The sequence below is a fragment of the Equus quagga genome, chromosome 11, assembly GCF_021613505.1.
Source record: "Equus quagga isolate Etosha38 chromosome 11, UCLA_HA_Equagga_1.0, whole genome shotgun sequence".
NCBI classification, from domain to species: Eukaryota; Metazoa; Chordata; class Mammalia; order Perissodactyla; family Equidae; genus Equus; species Equus quagga.
In genome coordinates, this window is record NC_060277.1 from 115,703,493 (window position 1) to 115,721,265 (window position 17,773).

The following is a 17,773-nucleotide window of genomic DNA, read 5'->3' on the forward strand; positions in this document are numbered from 1 at the left end:
CTGCGCAGAGGCGGAGCCTCTTGGGGCGGGTCTGAAGCCCCCTCACGGGTTGCCGGCCTGCGGGGGCTGCTCCCACCTGCCGCCAGGGCCTGAACCTCCCCGGCTTCTCCTTCGCAGCTCCCCGGAGGACAAGGCAATTGCACAAGCTGAAGAAACTTCTGGAAGTTCAGTCTTCCCAGCCCCGGCAGGTCCCCGTGGAATCAGGACCGGTTCCTCCCGCTCCCGACGGACTCCCCTGCAAGAAACACCTTCCTCCGCCTCTCCCTCCTGACCCTCCTCCCCCGCCCCCGAGGCCGGACCCCCTGCAGTCCCCACGGTGCCTGCCGGTCCGCTCTTGCGTCCACGCGGTCGGTCGAGCGGGGGCGGGCAGCGACATGTGTCCCCCGGTCAGCGCGCGGCACGCGGGGGAGGGCATGTCCTGCCTGCACGCGTCCTGGCTGTACCAGCTGCAGCACGGCAGCCACCTGAGGCTGTGCTTCGCTTGCTTCAAGACCGCCTTTCTGGACCTGAGGGACTCGCTGGAGTCGGACATCTGGGAGGATGAAGACTGGGACTTTGACCTGATGGACCTCGCCGAGGCGGAACCTCCGCAGGGGGCGTCCCCGGGGTCGAACTGGGGGCAGGGCCAGGGGCAGCCTGCGCAGGGGCCGTCTGCGGCGTGGGGGTCGGGCAGCCTGGCGTCGGCCCCTGAGGAGTCAGAAGAGGTGGAGCTGGACTACCACTTTGTGCCCACCGAGCTGGAGCCTCAGGATGCGACCCCCCTGGGCCTGGGTCCTGAGGATGCTGACTGGACCCAGGGCCTTCCCTGGAGATTCGGGGGCCTCCCTACCTGCTTGCACTGGCCATCGCCCCCTCTTCTGTGGCAGAGATTTCTCAGCCTGGACCTGCACCCCGGGGAGCCCATGGTGTTGGAGCTGGGCACCACCCGGGCCGTGGACCCCGCTGAGGCCAAGGCCTGGTTAGGGGACCTGCAAGTGGTGTCCATGGTGGGCTGCCACGATGCCGTCTACTTCCGGAAGATGACGCCGGCGTGGGCCATGCAGGCCTCGGAGGGGTGCTGGGAGCTGCTGCTGGAGCCGGGCGAGGTGTGGGCGGTGAGGCTCCAAGATGCAGCCCCCGGGCAGGACTTGCACAGGTGGAAGCTGAGCATTCTGGAATCCTGTTCTCCAGGGCAGAGTGAAGAGCTGGTCCCTGCAGACGCAGCCCTGCTTAAGAGGGGGTTCACGATCCTCTCTTACTCACCCTGGACCAAAAGGGAGGTCCGGGAGGGGGAGCCAGCATCTGGGTCTCTGTCCTCCACCCAAGGAAGGGATCCCAGCACCGCTGAGACCCGGAGCAGTGGGTCCAGAGGGCCTGGGGAGAGCCTCGGGCCTGGGGGAGCTGCCCTATTTCCAGCGTCTCAGCCCAGGGCCCCAGGACTGAGGGACTGAGGCCCAAGCGTTCACATTGTTCTGGCGGCCCCCAGACGCCTGAGACTGGGAAGGACTGGCAGCTGCCCCTTCATGATGGCCAGGGGAGCATTTTGGCAAAGGATGGGGACTTGTGGGTGTGGAGGAAGAATGGGGAGTGTCCTGGGGACTGAGAAGTGGGACCTGTGGCGGCCTCAGGGGAGGCACCCAAATGCCTGTAACTGGGAGAGAAGTGCTTCTGTGTCAGATGTCACAGAGTTAGGAATGTGACGCTCTCCAGGAGGTGCCTCGTGAGTGGTTGCTGTGCAGCGTGTGAAGTGGCAACAGGACACGGACCTGTGCAGCGGCCTGCCCTGTCCGTGGGGAGGGACGTCTCAAGTGTGACACTGAGTCCCTGGATCACCCCAGAGTCTGGCGGCCACGGGGAAATGTGCTTGCCTTTGCCTGGATGGTCTCTGCGGCTCCCCAGGACCCTGTCAGTGGGGACCGTGGTCTGCGGTGGGGTTCTATGCAGTTTGTTCAGTTCGTGTTTCTTTGTATGTTACTTAGTTAAATGAAGCTATAAGAATTTTGCATTAAGCCCCTGTGCTAGTCATCCCTCAGCTCGTCCTAGTTGATTGGCCTTGTCATCTCAGTGTGCAGGTTTAGCCACCTGACAGATTTCAATTCCTTGTGAGCAGGGGAAAGAAGGTGGGAGTAGCACAGGACAGTGACTGTTCTGGTCAGTTTTTTGGCTGGGAGTTTGTTTCACAGGTATTCATTTCAATTTGTAAAATACGTTCACATGCTTTAAATAAAGAAGGGCCATGTTTTGAATAATGATGAGAGTGTGTCGTCAAACAGATCTTGGTCAATATAAGCTTGTGCCCCTGACATTGAAAAATTTATGGACAGAACCATGTGTAAAGGATGCTAATAATGTTCGTGAGACAGAGGGAGAGGCACACTCACTGAAGAAGGGCTCTGGACCTCTGGTCATCAGGGTGTGGTGGGCAGGGAAGAAGCTCTTAATTGGCAGCTGCTTCTTGTGAATGGCCCATTTCAAGGGTTCCAAAGTCTGTTGGTGGATTCTGGCTGGCACAGCCTTCCAGTGATTGAAGGATGTGCTGTGTCCCTTTCACTGGAGGATCCAGGTCTAACGGCTGCTCTGGGGAGTTCTACTGCGGTGTTAGGCATCAACAGCAGCAGTAAGGTCCTTTCATCAAATTTTGAGGGCAGTCCTCCTCTCACGTATCTTTGAGAAGTGAGTCTTCAGGGGCCGGCCCCGTGGCCGAGTGGTTAAGTTCTCACATTCCGCTGCAGGAGGCCCAGTGTTTCATCGGTTGGAGTCCTGGGTGCGGACATGGCACTGCTCATCAGACCACGCTGAGGCGGCGTCCCACATGCCACAACTGGAAGGACCCACAAATGAAAATATTCAACTGTGTACCAGGGGGCTTTGGGGAGAAAAAGGAAAAAAATAAAATCTTAAAAAAAAAAAAGAAAAAGAAGTGAGTCTCCAGGCGTTAAGTCATGAAGTTTTCTGATGCTAATTAAACAGAGAAAAGGCATTAATGCGGTGGCCGTTCGAAACATTTCAACACATCATAATTCTGCGAGCATTTGGTGACTTGGAGTGTGTATTTGAACGTGCACGTGGCTCTTTTCCCTAACGCACCCAGAGTGGTCTTGCCTTCCCCTCCTCTCTTGGTCCCTCCGGGTTAAACGGTGCATTTATTCATTATTTCAGCAAACCCTTGCTTTGGGCAGACTTTTTTTTTTGATGGCCCAGCTGCTTTGCAGGGCTCCAGGATGCACAGGTCAGGAGCGAGCAGCCCAAGCCCTGAGTCATGAGGCTATAGCTGGTTCCTCAGCTCTTCTCATCTGAAATTGGGGAAAAACACCAACTCACAAGGTTATGGTGAAAATGAAGTATGATCAAATGTATCCTCAAAAGAGTAACATGTGATTACCATCTGACCCAGCAATTCCACTCGTAGGTATCTACCCAAATGAAGGAAAAACATGTATGTACATGCTCACAGCAGCGCTTTTCACAATCACCAGAAAGTGGAAACCAGCCAAATGTCCAACAGGTGGACAGATAAATGAAATGTGGCATGTCCCTACAATGAGACGTTATTTGTAAACAGGAATGAAGTTCTGATAGATGCTACGACATGGATGAACCTCAAAAAGGTTTATGCAAGTGGATGCTAAATGAAAGAAGCCAGACACAAAAGACCCCATATTGTATGATTCCATTTACATGAAATGTCTGGAATAGGGAAATCCATAGAGAAAGTAGTAGATGAGTGGTTGCCAGGCCCTCAGGAAAAGGGGGAGTGGAAGTATTGCATAATGGGTGTAGGGTCTCCTCTGAGGTAATGAAAATGTCTGAAACTAGACAGAGGTGATGGTTGCACAATGTTGTGAATGCACTACATGCCACTGAATTGTTCACTTACATGGTTAATTTTATGTAACGTGAATTTCAAACCAATTTTTTTTTTCTGCTTTATCTCCCCAAACCCCCCCATGCACAGTTGTATATCTTAGTTGCATGTCCTTCTAGTTGTGGGACAAACCAATTTTTTAATTTTAGTTTATTTTAATTTTTGTGTGTGTGTGAGGAAGATTGACCCTGAGCTAATATCTTGCCAATCTTCTTCTTTTTGCTTAAGGAAGATTGTCGCTAACATCTGTGCCAGTCTTCCTCTATGTTGTGCATGGGATGCTGCCACAGCGTGGCTTGATGAGCGGTGTGTAGGTGTGCACCCGGGATCCAAACCCACGAACCCCGGGCTACTTAAGCAGAGCGCACAAACCCAACCACTACGCCACCGGGCTGGCCTCTCGGCTTAATTTTTAAAAGTCAAATGTGAAAGTTGTAGCACGTTTTCCGAAGGTAGGGATGACCGTCCGCTCACTTCCCAGAGGACCGTGAAGAACCCCCACCTCCAGACACCACCTCAATGTGAATTATTCCACTTGTTTGCTTAAAACAGCTACTGTCAATTCTGGCTGTTAATGCAAATGCTGGCCTTTGCGCTGCATACAGCTACACGGTGGCTTTCTTTTCTCTTCAAAGCTGCATCACAAACAATTACGCTCATTTATATTCACAGCCTGGGCAGGTTCGAGTGGAGGGATGCCCCTCGCAGGTGTTCCAAGTAGTGTTAAAAATTGTTTGTTGGGGCTGGTGGCTGAGTGGTTAAGTTCGCGCGCTCCCCTTTGGCGGCCCAGCCTTTAGTTTCACTGGTTCAGATTCTAGGCATGGATATGGCAGCGCTCGTCAGGCCATGCTGAGGCAGCGTCCCACATGTCACAACTAGAAGGACCCACAACTAAAATATACAACTGTGTACTGGGAGGATTTGGGGAGAAAAAAGCAAAAAAATAAAAAAAAAGACTGGCAACAGTTGTTAGCTCAGCTGCCAGTCTAAAAAAAAAAAAAATTGTTGATCAGAAACCTGAATTTAACTGAAAATCCTGTATCTTGTCAGGTGACGCTGCCCTGGCCCCATATGTGCAGACCTGGCGTGGGTCTGGGGGGAGTGGTCTACGCAAGAGGTGGACAGAGTGCAAAACAGAGAAGGCAGGGGCCCAAAGGGAGGAGAGGTGAATACAAGGTGTGTGGCATTCTGCCTTCTGCGGTACAAGCCCGTTCCAGAAACATCTACTGTGATGTGCTGACATCATTCTCAGCCCTGGGAGAGGCCAGGGAACATGTCAACTGACACTACCAGGAAATGTGTCCATGTTATGGACTACAACTAGGCCTGCAGCTCCCCCCGTCCCAGAGGGGCCTACACCAGTCTGAGCCCTTCTCCCCAGGGTGTGGGGGGCAACTGTGTGTTGGAGGAGCCTCCGTTTCCAGGGTGGCCTGTGGTGTCTGGACCTTGGGCACTTGGTGGAAACCCTGCAGGAAGGACCAAGTGTCTCTGTAAACTGTCTGCCACAGAGACGGTTCCTTTGTTGGGGGCAACATGGGTAGAGGCAGCTTGCTTCAGAGAAAAGGGACCCTGCCCCACTCTGCAGACAGAAATCTCTTTACGTTTCTCAGGATTCTCTAGAACTTTCTGTCCTAGTTGGAGAAGACAACTGAGGACTAAGACGGCCCTATCCTGACCTTTTTTACATTTTACCAATGAGAAAACTGACACACAGAGAGGTGTGGTAGCTCCCCTAAGGCCACACAGCTGACAAGGAAGATACCCAGATTCACACCAAGGCAGCTGGAGTCCAGACCTCTTTGGCCTCTCTGTGTCCAGCCCAGAGCCCTGCCTGACTCTGTCTGGTCAGCATCTGGCGCTAGAAATGGAGTGGAGGGGCTCCCTGGGGTATGTGCGTGGAGTTCCACAGAGCCTTTCAGAGAGGTGAATGAGCTCTCATCTCTCAGGTTGAGAGAAAAGAGAAAAGTGCAAAGGATAGGCACTGTATTGATACTGACCCTGATATCAGTTCCCCTACATTAAATCCAGCACATATGGGGGTAAAAACCAAAAGCACTCCTCCCCTTTCCCTTCTTACTCCTTGACTTCCTGGCACCAGAATCCACCATCCACCATGCAGGCAGACAACCAAGGATACCCGCCTGTGGATTCCCTTATGTCACCATTCTCCTTCCTGCAAGCAGCCTCACAAGGCCAAACGCAGGCTGGTGGGAAAGCTCCAGCCAGCAAGGCCACAGGCTCCTTCTCTACAAGCAGCCTCATTCCTCGCAAGCTTTAAAACCCCTTACCCACTTCTTGATGGGGAGCCAGCAGTTCCTAAGGCTCTAGCTGGCTGCTGCTCCCTTTGCCTGGCAAAGAAAATAAAGCTTTCTTTCCTTCTCACCCAAAACGCTGTTCTCCTTATTTAGATTGGCACTGAGTTCAGAGACTGAACTTTTGGTAACAATACAGTCTCACTTAGGAAAATTTTAAAGCACATTATTAATCGCACATGCAAAAGACGTGGTCAAAAAACAGTTTGAGTCACTCCAAAGTCAGGGCAATGGTGCCTCCGGGGAAGGAGGAGAACGGGGATGTGGAAGGCTAGGGATGTGTTGTTTCCGGAAACAGTGTGAAGCAAGTATGGAAGAAGACTGTCACTTGGTCTAGATTGGGGTACCCAGGTGTGTGTAACGCACTGTGTGAATGTAAAAATGATGGTGGTGGTGACGGTGCTGATGGAGACGGGGATGAAGTTGATGGTGATGATGGTAAAGAAAGTCCCCAGGAGACCGGCAGGAGAAGGGACCCCACCCCTTTGGATTTTGGCTGCTACAGAAGCCCCTTCATTAGTTTCAGGGCAGGGGTACCCCACTGCTGTTTTCATGGATGGGGCTGATAGGCCTCAGGAAGGAGGCAGGGCCCTTGACCTCATTATTTCCCGAGGAGGCAGGGAGGACTGGGGTGGCCACGCTGAGGGGAAAGGAGCCTCTGTACTGTTACGTGGGGTTAGACCCTCAGACACAGTGGGGACACGTGGCCTCACTAGTACTGTTTGTTTGCAGGAGAAATCTGGAGCTCTTGGGGTTTCTACTTTCACTCCAGCATTGACTCCTACCTTTGTAATCCCTGAAAGGGCTCTCGGGGGCTCTGCATCCAGCCTCTTCACTCAGAACGTGAGGCTTCATGCATCCTGAATTGGGGTCCTTTTCCACAGGTCACCAGCCTAGGTGGACCCCTGCGAACAGGCAGGCTGCAGTGTTAGGACCCCTAGCACCTCTCTAGGAGGCAGGGGCCCACGTGGCTTCCCCAGGTCGCCCCCAAGGGTGGACTCTGATTGAAGACAGTGTTATATGTACTTGAAACCTGTCCTCGCTCCTCACTCTCCCTGCGTGTCAGCCGTCCCAAGCCCGGGGTTGGTGGGGGAACACTCGGAACTCCACAAGCCCCGTGCCGGCCTTAGCGCCTCAGTCCCTCGGGTTGCTCAGATATTGGGGCTCTCTGCTCATTAACAGGGGCCGCCCCCAGCTGGAGACCTGCGAATGTTTTAGTTGGTTTGATTGATAGCATCGTCCCTCCAGCTGGGTCTCAGATCTGGGGGTGTGTGGAACCAGGACTGGCAAGACTGTAGTTTCAGAAATTGACAGCAGGAATCAGAGCAGCAGCACCAAAGGGAAGGGTCTCCTGGAAAAGGATGGTGAGCCGCTGACTGCGGCGCCTGGACCTGCCGACTGCGGGGCAGCAGGTGTGTCCCCGCTGGGGACCTCCTTCCGGGCAGGTGCCCTTACTGTGGGCAGTGCAGTGAGCCCACGGCCCTGGGCAGGCTCCAGGCAGCCTCTGCTGGGCACCATGGGCAGGACTGGCCTGGACTGTGTCAGGGTGCATTTTGGCCTGCACTCCCCACCCCTGGTCCTGTCCACTCCTCTTTACCTTCCCCCGTGGCTTTTTGGGGGGGAGGGGGAGCAGTGACAGGATGTGCCTCTTTAAGGCGTCTGTAGTTGGGTTGGATGGACACCTATGAAGAGACCCATGAGGCCAGACTCTGTCTAGGAAGCTTATCTTCCGTGGAACCTTGTAATACAATTGGAAACAAGTTCTTGCAGAAAAATGATCATTTCAGAATATTTTGAACCCATTATGTGCAGAGCGAAGCTTTAAAGTCACATGTGTGGAAGTAGGAGCCGGATGATTATGATTTATGATTTAATGGTCCATAAAGTGAGTCACAGGCGGGCAGTTAATTTTGCACAGAGCACACTAGGTTTTAGGGGTGGGGGCCCCAACTTCCCCAGAGGGCAGTAGCAGCCCCAGACATTCCTCAGTTTCTTGCAGGAGCCCTGCTCACCGCCCCCCCCACCACCCCTCCCCGGCTCTGGGCTGAGCAGAGAGCACCTCTCAGGTCCAGGCCAAGGTCACCTCTGCAGTAGAGGAGGGTTCTCAGGTGTCTACCTGACAGTGCCCCTCAAGGGGATGTCCCCAGCTATCAACAGCTTTGGGCCTCACTCTACCCACTCCTTGTTGCCCACACTGAGGACAGTCCAGCCCCTTCACCACTGACTGCAATGTCTGTACAGCATGCATGCTGGATGGCATCTGTCCTTTCCTCGTGATGCAAATGGAGAGAAGGTCATGGGCCTCGTGGCCTGCGGCTCTGCAGGATGCCACGACCAGGAGAGGAGGCACCAAGGCTGCTCCTAGAAGGGCAGTGAGCTGACCTACACTTTTGGATGATGCTGTCCTCCGTCACCTGTAAGTCCTGGTCTGTGGCCTGAGGGCTGGTGTCAGGCTGGGCTGCTCAGTGACCTCAGCAGCAGACCCTAGGCTGTGTTCCTGGAGGCTTCTCTCTGTGACCCAGGCATGTCCTAGGTCACAGAGTGTTTGGACCAAAGGCAGCAGATGGGCCCAAACACGACAAAGCCAGTCACCTGCCCACAGAGGGAGGGGATGAGAGCAAGACCTGTCCGTGAGTCCCCTTGCTCATGAGCTGTGGTGGGGTGACAGAGAGACTCTCCTGAGTCAAGAGTGACTGGACTCGGGGTCCTTTTCTTTTTTTTTTCTTTTTTTTTATTGAGTTATTGATAGGTTACAATCTTGTGAAATTTCAATTGTACGTTAATGTTTGTCATTTGTGTTGTAGGTGCACCACTTCACCCTTTGTGCCCACCCCCCACCCCACCTTTCCCCTCGTATCCACTAAACTGTTCTTAGTCCATAATTTTAAATTCCTCATATGAGTGGAGTCATACACAGATTATCTTTCTCTCGCTGGCTTATTTCACTTAACATAATTCCCTCAAGGTCCATCCATGTTATTGCAAATGGAATGATTTTGTTCTGTTTTGCAGCTGAGTAGTATTCCATTGTATATATGTACCACATCTTCTTTATCCATTCGTCTGTTGCTGGACACTTAGGTTGCTTCCACGTCTTGGCTATTGTAAACAGTGCTGCAATAAACATTGGGGTGCACAGGACTTTTGGGATTGCTGACTTCAGGCTCTTTGGATAAATACCCAGTAGTGGGATGGCTGGATCGTATGGTACTTCCATATTTAATCTTTTGAGGAATCTCCATCCTGTTTTCCATAGTGGCTGCACCAGTTTGCATTCCCACCAGCAGTGTATGAGGGTTCCTTTTTCTCCGCAACCTCTCCAACATTTGTTGCTATTAGTTTTAGATATTTTTGTCATTCTAACGGGTGTAAGGTGATATCTTAGTGTAGTTTTGATTTGCATTTCCCTGATGATCAGCGATGATGAGCATCTTTTCATGTGCCTATTGGCCATCAGTATATCTTCTTTGGAGAAATGTCTGTTCGTGTCTCCAGCCCATTTTTTGATTGGGTTGTTTGATGTTTTGTTGTTGAGTTGCGAGAGTTCTTTATATATTATGGATATTAAGCCTTTGTCAGATATATGACTTGCAAATATTTTTTCCCAGTTAGTGGGTTGTTTTTTTGTTTCAATCCTGTTTTCATTTGCCTTGAAGAAGCTCTTTAGTCTGATGAAGTCACATTTGTTTATTATTTCTATTGTTTCCCTTCTTTGAGAAGGCATGGTGTCCGAAAAGATCCTTTTAATACTGATGTCAAAGAGTGTACTGCCTACGTTTTCTTCCAGAAGCCTTATGGTTTCAGGTCTCACCTTTAGGTCTTTGATCCATTTTGAGTTTATTTTGGTGAATGGTGAAAAAGAATGGTCAATTTTCATTCTTTTACATGTGGCTTTCCAGTTTTCCCAGCAGCATTTGTTGAAAAGACTTTCTTTTCTCCATTGTAGGCCCTCAGCTCCTTTGTCAAAGATAAGCTGTCCATAGATGTGTGGTTTTATTTCTGGGCTTTCAATTCTGTTCCATTGATCTGTGCACCTGTTTTTGTACCAGCACCATGCTGTTTTGATTACTGTAGCTTTGTAGTATGTTTTGAAGTCAGGGATTGTGATGCCTCCCGTTTTGTTCTTTTTTCTCAGGATTGCTTTAGCAATTCGGGGTCTTTTGTTGCCCCCTTGAATTTTAGGATTCTTTGTTCTAATTCTGTAAAGAATGTCATTGGGATTCTGATTGGGATGGCGTTGAATCTGTAGATTGCTTTAGGTAGAACGGACATTTTAACTATGGTTATTCTTCCAATCCATGTACATGGAATGTCTTTCCATCTCCTTATGTCGTCATCCAGTTCTCTCAGAAAGGCCTTGTAATTTTCATTATATAGGTCCTTCACTTCCTTAGTTAAATTTACCCCGAGGTATTTTATTCTTTTTGTTGCGATTGTGAATGGTATTGTATTCTTGAGTTCTTTTTCTGTTGGTTCATTACTGGAGTATAGAAATGCTACTGATTTATGCAAATTGATTTTATACCCTGCAACTTTGCTGTAGTTGTTGATTACTCCTAACAGTTTTCCAATGGATTCTTTGGGGTTTTCTATATATAAGATCATGTCGTCTGCAAACAGCGAGAGTTTCACTTCTTCCCTCCCTATCTGGATTCCTGTTATTCCTTTTTCTTGCCTGATTGCTCTGGCCAGGACCTCCAGTACTATGTTAAATAAGAGTGGTGATAGAGGGCATCCTTGTCTCGTTCCTGTTTTCAGGGGGATGGGGTTCAGTTTTTGCCCATTGAGTATGATGTTGGCTATGGGTTTGTCAGATATGGCCTTTATTATGTTGAGGTAGTTTCCTTCTATGTCCATTTTGTTCAGAGTTTTTATCATAAATGGCTGTTGGATCTTGTCAAATGCCTTCTCTGCATCTATTGAGATGATCATGTGGTTTTTATTCCTCAGTTTGTTGATGTGGTGTATGAAGTTGATTGATTTGCGGATGTTGAACCATCCCTGTGTCCCTGGTATGAATCCCACCTTATCCTGATGTATGATTCTTTTGATGAATTGCTGAATTCTGGTTGCCAAAATTTTGTTTAGAATTTTTGCATCTATGTTCATCAGTGATATTGGCCTGTAGTTCTCTTTTTTCGTGGTGTCCTTGTCAGGTTTTGGTATCAGCGTGATTCGGGGTCCTTTTCTGTTAACGAGGAGTGGGGAGCAGTGCTCAGAGGGTCCCAGGCTCCCTGAAAATGATGGAGTCATCTGAAAAAGACCCGACAATATGGATGGTTAGGATTTTCCAAAGAGATAAAGGAAGGAATATCATCCATAAAAGGAACAGGAAATCATTAAACAAAAGAGCAGCTCTAGTCAACCCAAGGGTCCATCATGGGTAATGGATAAGCAAAACATGGTCTGTACACTTGGAATACCATTCAGCCTTAAAAAGGAAATTCCACGTGCTACAGTGTGGATGAACCTTGAAGACCTTATACCAAGTGAAAGAAGCCAGACACTAAAGGACAAATCCTGTATGATTCCACTTACCTGAGGTTCCTAGAATATCCCAAATTCACAGAGACAGAAAGGAGAACCGTGGTTGTCAGGGGCTGGGGGGAGGGAGGAATGGGGAGTTGTTTAATGGGGACGGAATTTCTGTTTGGGGCGAGAAAAAGGTTTTGGAAATGCTGATGACTGCACAACATTGTGAATGTCATTAATGACACAGGGTCGCGGCCTGCCTCGTCCCCGTCCCCCGCCCCCCTAGTGTCCCCCGCACTAAGCGCGCTAAGCGGGCAGGCAGGTCCAGGGTTTCACTGACAGCTGGGGTGTGCGGGTGCAGAGGAGCAAAGGCGGGAAGCAGAGACCCCGCGGAGAGGCTGCGGGTTGGCCAGGGCAGACGGGAGGGAGGCGGCTTCACCCCACGGACACGGCCCCCGGGTCCGGAGCGGCGACGTGACCGGTCCATGTCCCACAAGAGGTGCCCCACCTCGGGTTCGGCACCTTCTCCTCTCCAAGCCCTGGCGCCCCCAGCGACCCCTCCCCGCGCGACCCCTTCCCCACTGCCCTACCCTCGACGCCCGCCCGCCCCAGCGCTGCCCCCCTCGTCCCTCCAGCTCCCCTAGCGCCGCCCCCTCGAGCCTCGGCCCCGGGTTATTAATATCCAGGCGCTGGCGCGCGGCCGCGGCGCATTCCCAGCTGGCGGCCGGGCAGGTGGCGGCGGCGACCAGTGACCTGGGCTCGGAGCGCGGCTCTCCTGGTGGGACCTTCGGACGGGCTCCCTCCGCCGCGCGCCCCTGGGAGGCCCCCGCCCTCTGCACGCCCGGCCGGGGCGGAGCCCTCGGGAAAGTTCCGCGCAGAGCGTTTGGAGACGTGCAGCGGAGAGGCGGCCGTCCCTGAGCGCGACCCCCGGCTGCGACATCCTGCTGCCCCGGCTATTGAGGTGAGCAAGCAGGGCGCCGCGAGTGCCACGGCCGGAGCGCGGGGTCGGGGGCGCAGGGCAGGAGGCGCCCTCCCTGCCGACCCGCACTATCCCAGCGGAATCGCCCGCGCCCTTAGCCCTCCTCGAGCCCCAGGGCGGCCAGAGGAATGCCAGTGCCAGGGGAGGCCGGGGGACGCGATCCGCGCAGGTGGCGGCACCGAGGGACCGAGGGAGGACCGGGAAGCCGCAGGTGCGCGCGGGCTCGGCGGGGCTTCGCTTCTCTCCGGTGCTCCGAGGCGCGGCCCCCGGCAGCCGCTTGTCCCGCCGCGGCCCGAGGCGCGCAGCCGCCTCGGGCTGGGGAATCCCGCGCCCCCCAGCTCGGGTCCTGGGCAGCGCTGGGCGGGAGGGCTCTGGGACCGGGACCCGCGGCCGCAGCCTGCACAGGGGCCTCTGGCCGGTAGGACCCCCAGCTCCCCTCGCCAGACCAGAGGCTGGGCCGGATCTCGTGGGCACAGGGGCCTGGAAGGCGTCTCTGCGCCCCAGGGTCTGCCCGGGCATCGGCTGGAGGGACGGTTTCGAGTTTATCCTCATCGTTGTCAACCCTGGAGGAGCGGAGGGAGAAGCCTGGAGCCGGTATTATCGGTGGCTGGGAGGAGATAGGCAGCACCGGGGCCTCCCCTCTCTGTGGAAGTATTCCCACGTTTTAGGCCTCTTTTTTCTTGTGAAGATAGTCGTCACACAGTAAGCATAGATCTTAGGTGTGCAGCTCCATGAGTGTTTACATGTGTCTATGCCTGTGTCACCACCCACCCAGATCAGGACCAGCAGGGGGCTGCAGGGCCCCCTCTGGGGTGACACCCTCCGTGCTCTGACCTCCTCTGTGTTGTCGGGTTTGCCGGTCCCTGAACTTCTATAAATGGAATCACACGGTGTGTTGTCTTTCTGTCTGATTTCTTTCGCTCAACATAGTGTATGAGTTTCCCGCACCTTGTTGACTGTAGGATATTTCCATCGTCCTCACGGCTGAGGAGCATTTCTGCAGAGACGTCACAGTTTGTTATCTGCGCTGCCATGTGTGGATGTTTGAGTAGACTCAGCTTCTGGGTATGAGGAATGAAGCTGCTCTTGTCTTTTTGTGGACATTTGCCCTCCTTCCTCTTGGGTACAAACCTGAGCGTGGCACTGGTGGGTGGGAGGGCGTGCACAAGTCCAGCTTTACCGATAGTGCCAGACTGCTTTCCAAAGCGGCTGCACCGTTTTGCAGCCCCACCAGCAGTAAAGCGGAGCCCCAGTTCTCCACGTGCTCCCAACGCTGGGTGTCTGTCTGCCCTTTGCGTCCCACCCTCCTGGTGGGAGTGCATTCGTTTTGATCTGCGAGTCCCTGATGACTGACGATGTCGAGCATCTTTTCATGTGTTGCTTGGCCATTTGGATATCCTCTTTTGAGAAGTTCCTGTTTAAATCTTGTCTTTTTTTTTTTTTTTGAATGAGTTGTTAGTCTTATTGATTTGTAGTTCTTTGACATGTTACTTGTCCTTTGTCTTTTATCTGTCTCTGACAATCTTTCCCCAGTTCAGGGTTTACATTTTTACTCTCTCACTGAAGTTCGTAATTTTAATAAAGTCCACTTGATCGGTGTTTTCTTTTATTGTTAGTGTTTTTTGTTCCTTTTTGAGAAATCTTTGCCTATCCAAGGTCGTGCAGAGAGTCTCATGTGTTTTTCAGAAGCCTGGTTGATTGATTTCATTACATGCAGGTCCCCAGTCCATCTTGAATTATTTTTGTGGACAGTAAGAGGTGGGAATGAAAGCTTGTTTTCCTCATATGGATAAAGGAAGATTGCAAGGGCTTTCCCCTCTTCACCACACATATTTTCCTATTTAAACTTTTAAAGTCAGCCTATAATACTTTTGCAATCTGAAGAAAACATATTTTTTAAAATGTACACGAGAAATAAATTGGGAGAAAGGACTCGGTACCCACAGCTCCCTTGCTCATTCACCTAGAAGGTGAGACTCAGGGAGGACTCCCATCTCCATCTGCTGCTGACCCCACCCCCCAGGGGCTGTGCACTGGTTTTCAGAAAAGTCCAGTCAACCACAGAGGCCCCAGGTGGAGGTGCAGCTGGGGCACACCATGGGGCAGCTGGTTGGTGGCTCTCTGGTCCCCTGGGTAGCTGGGGAAAACGAGGCAGAGTGACAGAGTTCTGAGTAGGGAGTCCCCAGGGGGAGGAGGGAGTCGGTGAGCCCCGTCCCTCTGCAGGCCCCCCAACCTGATGGGAAGTGTGACCTCACATGGCCTCCTGGGCATCTTTAATGGGCATCTTCTCCTGCAGGACGAGCTTCTTGCCCACAGATGCCCCGTCTGTGTCCAAAGGAGCATCACGCCCCAGCCCGGAGCCCCGTGTGAGGCAGCAGAGATGGCACTGAGCCCGGAGCCGGCGAGCAGATTCCCCGAGCTGGCTACAGCAGGCAGCACTGTGCCTGAGCTGCCTGGTGGCCCCAATGCATCCCTCAACAGTTCGTGGGCCAGCCCGACAGCGCCCAGCTCCCTAGAGGACCTGGTGGCCACAGGTGCCATCGGGGTGGTGCTCTCGGCCATGGGCTTGGTGGGCGTGGCAGGCAACGTGTACACGCTGGTGGTTATGTTCCGCTTCCTGCACGCCTCGGCCCCCATGTACATCTACGTGGTCAACCTGGCGCTGGCCGACCTGCTTTACCTGCTCAGCATCCCCTTCATCGTGGCTACTTACGTGACCAAGGAGTGGCACTTTGGCGACGTGGGCTGCCGCATCCTCTTCAGCCTGGACTTCCTGACCATGCACGCCAGCATCTTCACCCTGACCGTCATGAGCAGCGAGCGCTACGCCGCCGTGCTGAGGCCGCTGGACACGGTGCAGCGCTCCAAGGGCTACCGCAAGGTCCTAGCGCTGGGCACGTGGTTGCTGGCGCTGCTGCTGGCACTGCCCATGATGCTGGCCATCCGGCTTGTCCACAGGGGCCACAAGAGCCTCTGCCTGCCGGCCTGGGGCCAGCATGCCCACCGCGCCTACCTGACGCTGCTCTTCGGGACCAGCATTGTGGGGCCCGGCGTGGTCATCGGGCTGCTCTACGTCCGCCTGGCCCGGGCCTACTGGCTGTCTCAGCGGGCCTCCTTCACGCAGACGCGGCGGCTGCCCAACCCCAGGGTGCTCTACCTCATCCTGGGCATCGTGCTGCTCTTCTGGGCCTGCTTCCTGCCCTTCTGGCTGTGGCAGCTCCTGTCCCAGTACCGCGCAGCCCAGCTGCTCACGCCCCGCACCGCCCGCATCGTCAACTACCTGACCACCTGCCTCACCTACGGCAACAGCTGCGTCAACCCCTTCCTCTACACGCTGCTCACCAAGAACTACCGTGACTTCCGCCTGCGCTCGCTCCAGGCCAGGGGCGCCTGTGGGCCCTCGGGCGCCGGCAGCTTCCCACAGTGCCGAGTCCGCTTCCAGCGCGGCTCAGGCCGCTCCTTGTCCTCCACCAGCCAGCAGGCCACCGAGACCGTCATGCTGTCCCAGGCAGCTCCCAGGGGCGTCTGTGCCTGAGTGACCTTGGGCCCCACATGGCACTGGGGTCAGTGGGGTAGGGGGTGGCTGGAGGCCTGCTGGGAGAGGTCCCAGAGCCCAGGTCACTGCCTGGAGCCCCTCCCAGCCCCCCACTGCCCCCGGCTGACTGCCCCACTTCCTTAGTCCTCTTCTGGAAAGTTCCCTGTTCTCCCTTCTCCGTGGCTTATTTCAGCTCCATCAGCCGCCTTCCTCATAATGCCCAGAAGCCCCACTCCCAGCCCGTCCCTGAGGGTCAACAGGAGCCTCAGGCCCAGAACCAGCTTCTGAAGACCATGGTGAGTAAGGTCTTCACCACCCATAGCAGTGGACGTGAGCGCCCAGGCAGTGCCCACCCTGACTCGTGGCGGGTACACAAGCTGCCTGCACAGGACCCCCCCTCTTCTGGCCAGTGCTCAGCCCTTGTGTCCCCAGCCCCAGTCCCTCCCGGCTCCTGTGTGGCTCCATTCCTCACAGCTTCAGCACTTGGAACAATAAACTCCAAGCTCTGTGCTTCTGTCCTGCCTCAGCATTGGGGTGGGATGTCAAGGGGTGGGAGGACCCATATCTTCAGGGACCCAGCAGAAGCCCCCAGGATGTCCCCCGACAGCAGGTGGAAGAGCCTTGTTGGTGGGCACACATCTTCCTTTGAGGCCTTTGCTGGTGGCTGGTCCGGCCGTCCTGACGCAGTGGGTGGGTGCCGTCCAGCTTGAGCCAGGCCCCCGGGCGAGGCAGGGAATGACCAGCCACTGCTTACTCAGGGAAGAGGGGCCATTGCTCCAGGGCAGCAGCACAGCCCCCAAACTGAAACTGTGAGCCAGAATTCTCCCATTAGCAGCTCATCTGTCTCTCCCTTCCCAGCTCTGTGTGCGTGGTGGGAGGTGGGGGGTGGAGGGGTTGGGAGGTGGATCATACCCACGGCATCAGAGTTTATCTTGTGCCTCCTATGTGCAGCATTCAAGCTGGGCCTCCTGGGGACACTGAGGCCACCGTGCCCTACCCTCAGAGAGCTCACTCTCGGGGAAGGCTCTGGACCTCTCCTCACCCCCTACCCCCCCTGGCAGCTGTACACTCCGCGTCGTGGCTTCAGCTCCCGCCCCACAGGTGGGTCCCAGCCTGGGCCGCACCTGGACCCCCTTCAGGGCCCTGCCAGGTTCTGATGTGCAGGCAGGTGGAGACCCCCACCGGCAGCCCCTAGGTGTTGAGTCTGAGACCATTGGCCCCACTTGGGACCCCGAATGTTTTCAGAAGAGAATGGCCTGAAGTTTGCACTGTAACCATGACCCCAGATCTTTGCTTCCTGAGTCTTGATTCCAAGATGTGCTGAGAAGGCCCCAACCTTGGAGACCAGAGACCCCCAAAAGTGTCCCCACGGCCCCTATTCATCTGCACATGTGAATATGTTCTTTGTACCGTTTCTTGGAGTGATGCTGAGGAAGCTACGTTTTTGACCCCAAACTTAGGACCTGCCTTGACACATGCTCTGTGTCAGAGACCTGAGCATCCTGGTTAACTTTCCTAAGGTGCCAGGCTGGGCTTCCAGGGACACCCAGGTGTGCCAGGCAGCACGCAGAGGGAACTTGGGGGCAAAGGGGTAGAGGAGGGAGCAGGCAGAGTACCGTTTCCCGTGATGG

The 17,773-nt window shown here is 54.1% G+C and overlaps 2 protein-coding genes across 3 annotated transcripts; both read left to right on the forward strand.

Annotated features, from left to right (window-relative positions):
• Positions 1-374: 374 nt before the first annotated feature.
• TEX19 (testis expressed 19) lies at positions 375-2,128 on the forward strand. The gene has a single exon (XM_046677716.1). It carries the CDS (start codon positions 375-377, stop codon positions 1,428-1,430), a length of 1,056 nt encoding a protein of 351 aa, XP_046533672.1. The 3' UTR covers positions 1,431-2,128.
• Positions 2,129-12,401: 10,273 nt separating this feature from the next.
• UTS2R (urotensin 2 receptor) lies at positions 12,402-16,568 on the forward strand. 2 transcript variants are annotated; one of them, XM_046677755.1, is made up of 3 exons: positions 12,402-12,818; positions 13,112-13,201; positions 14,904-16,568. In XM_046677755.1, exon 3 carries the CDS (start codon positions 14,988-14,990, stop codon positions 16,140-16,142), a length of 1,155 nt encoding a protein of 384 aa, XP_046533711.1. In that variant the 5' UTR covers positions 12,402-12,818; positions 13,112-13,201; positions 14,904-14,987; the 3' UTR covers positions 16,143-16,568. The 2 variants fall into 2 exon arrangements, with proteins under 2 accessions (XP_046533711.1, XP_046533712.1); XM_046677756.1 differs by lacking the exon at positions 13,112-13,201 and having other exon boundaries at positions 12,402-12,589.
• The last annotated feature ends 1,205 nt before the right edge of the window (positions 16,569-17,773 follow it).

What these genes read in the sequence shown, in the direction of transcription:
- TEX19 (XM_046677716.1), top strand. Translation starts at nt 375, where the DNA reads ATGTGTCCCCCGGTCAGCGCGCGGCACGCGGGGGAGGGCATGTCCTGC.
- UTS2R (XM_046677755.1), top strand. Translation starts at nt 14,988, where the DNA reads ATGGCACTGAGCCCGGAGCCGGCGAGCAGATTCCCCGAGCTGGCTACA.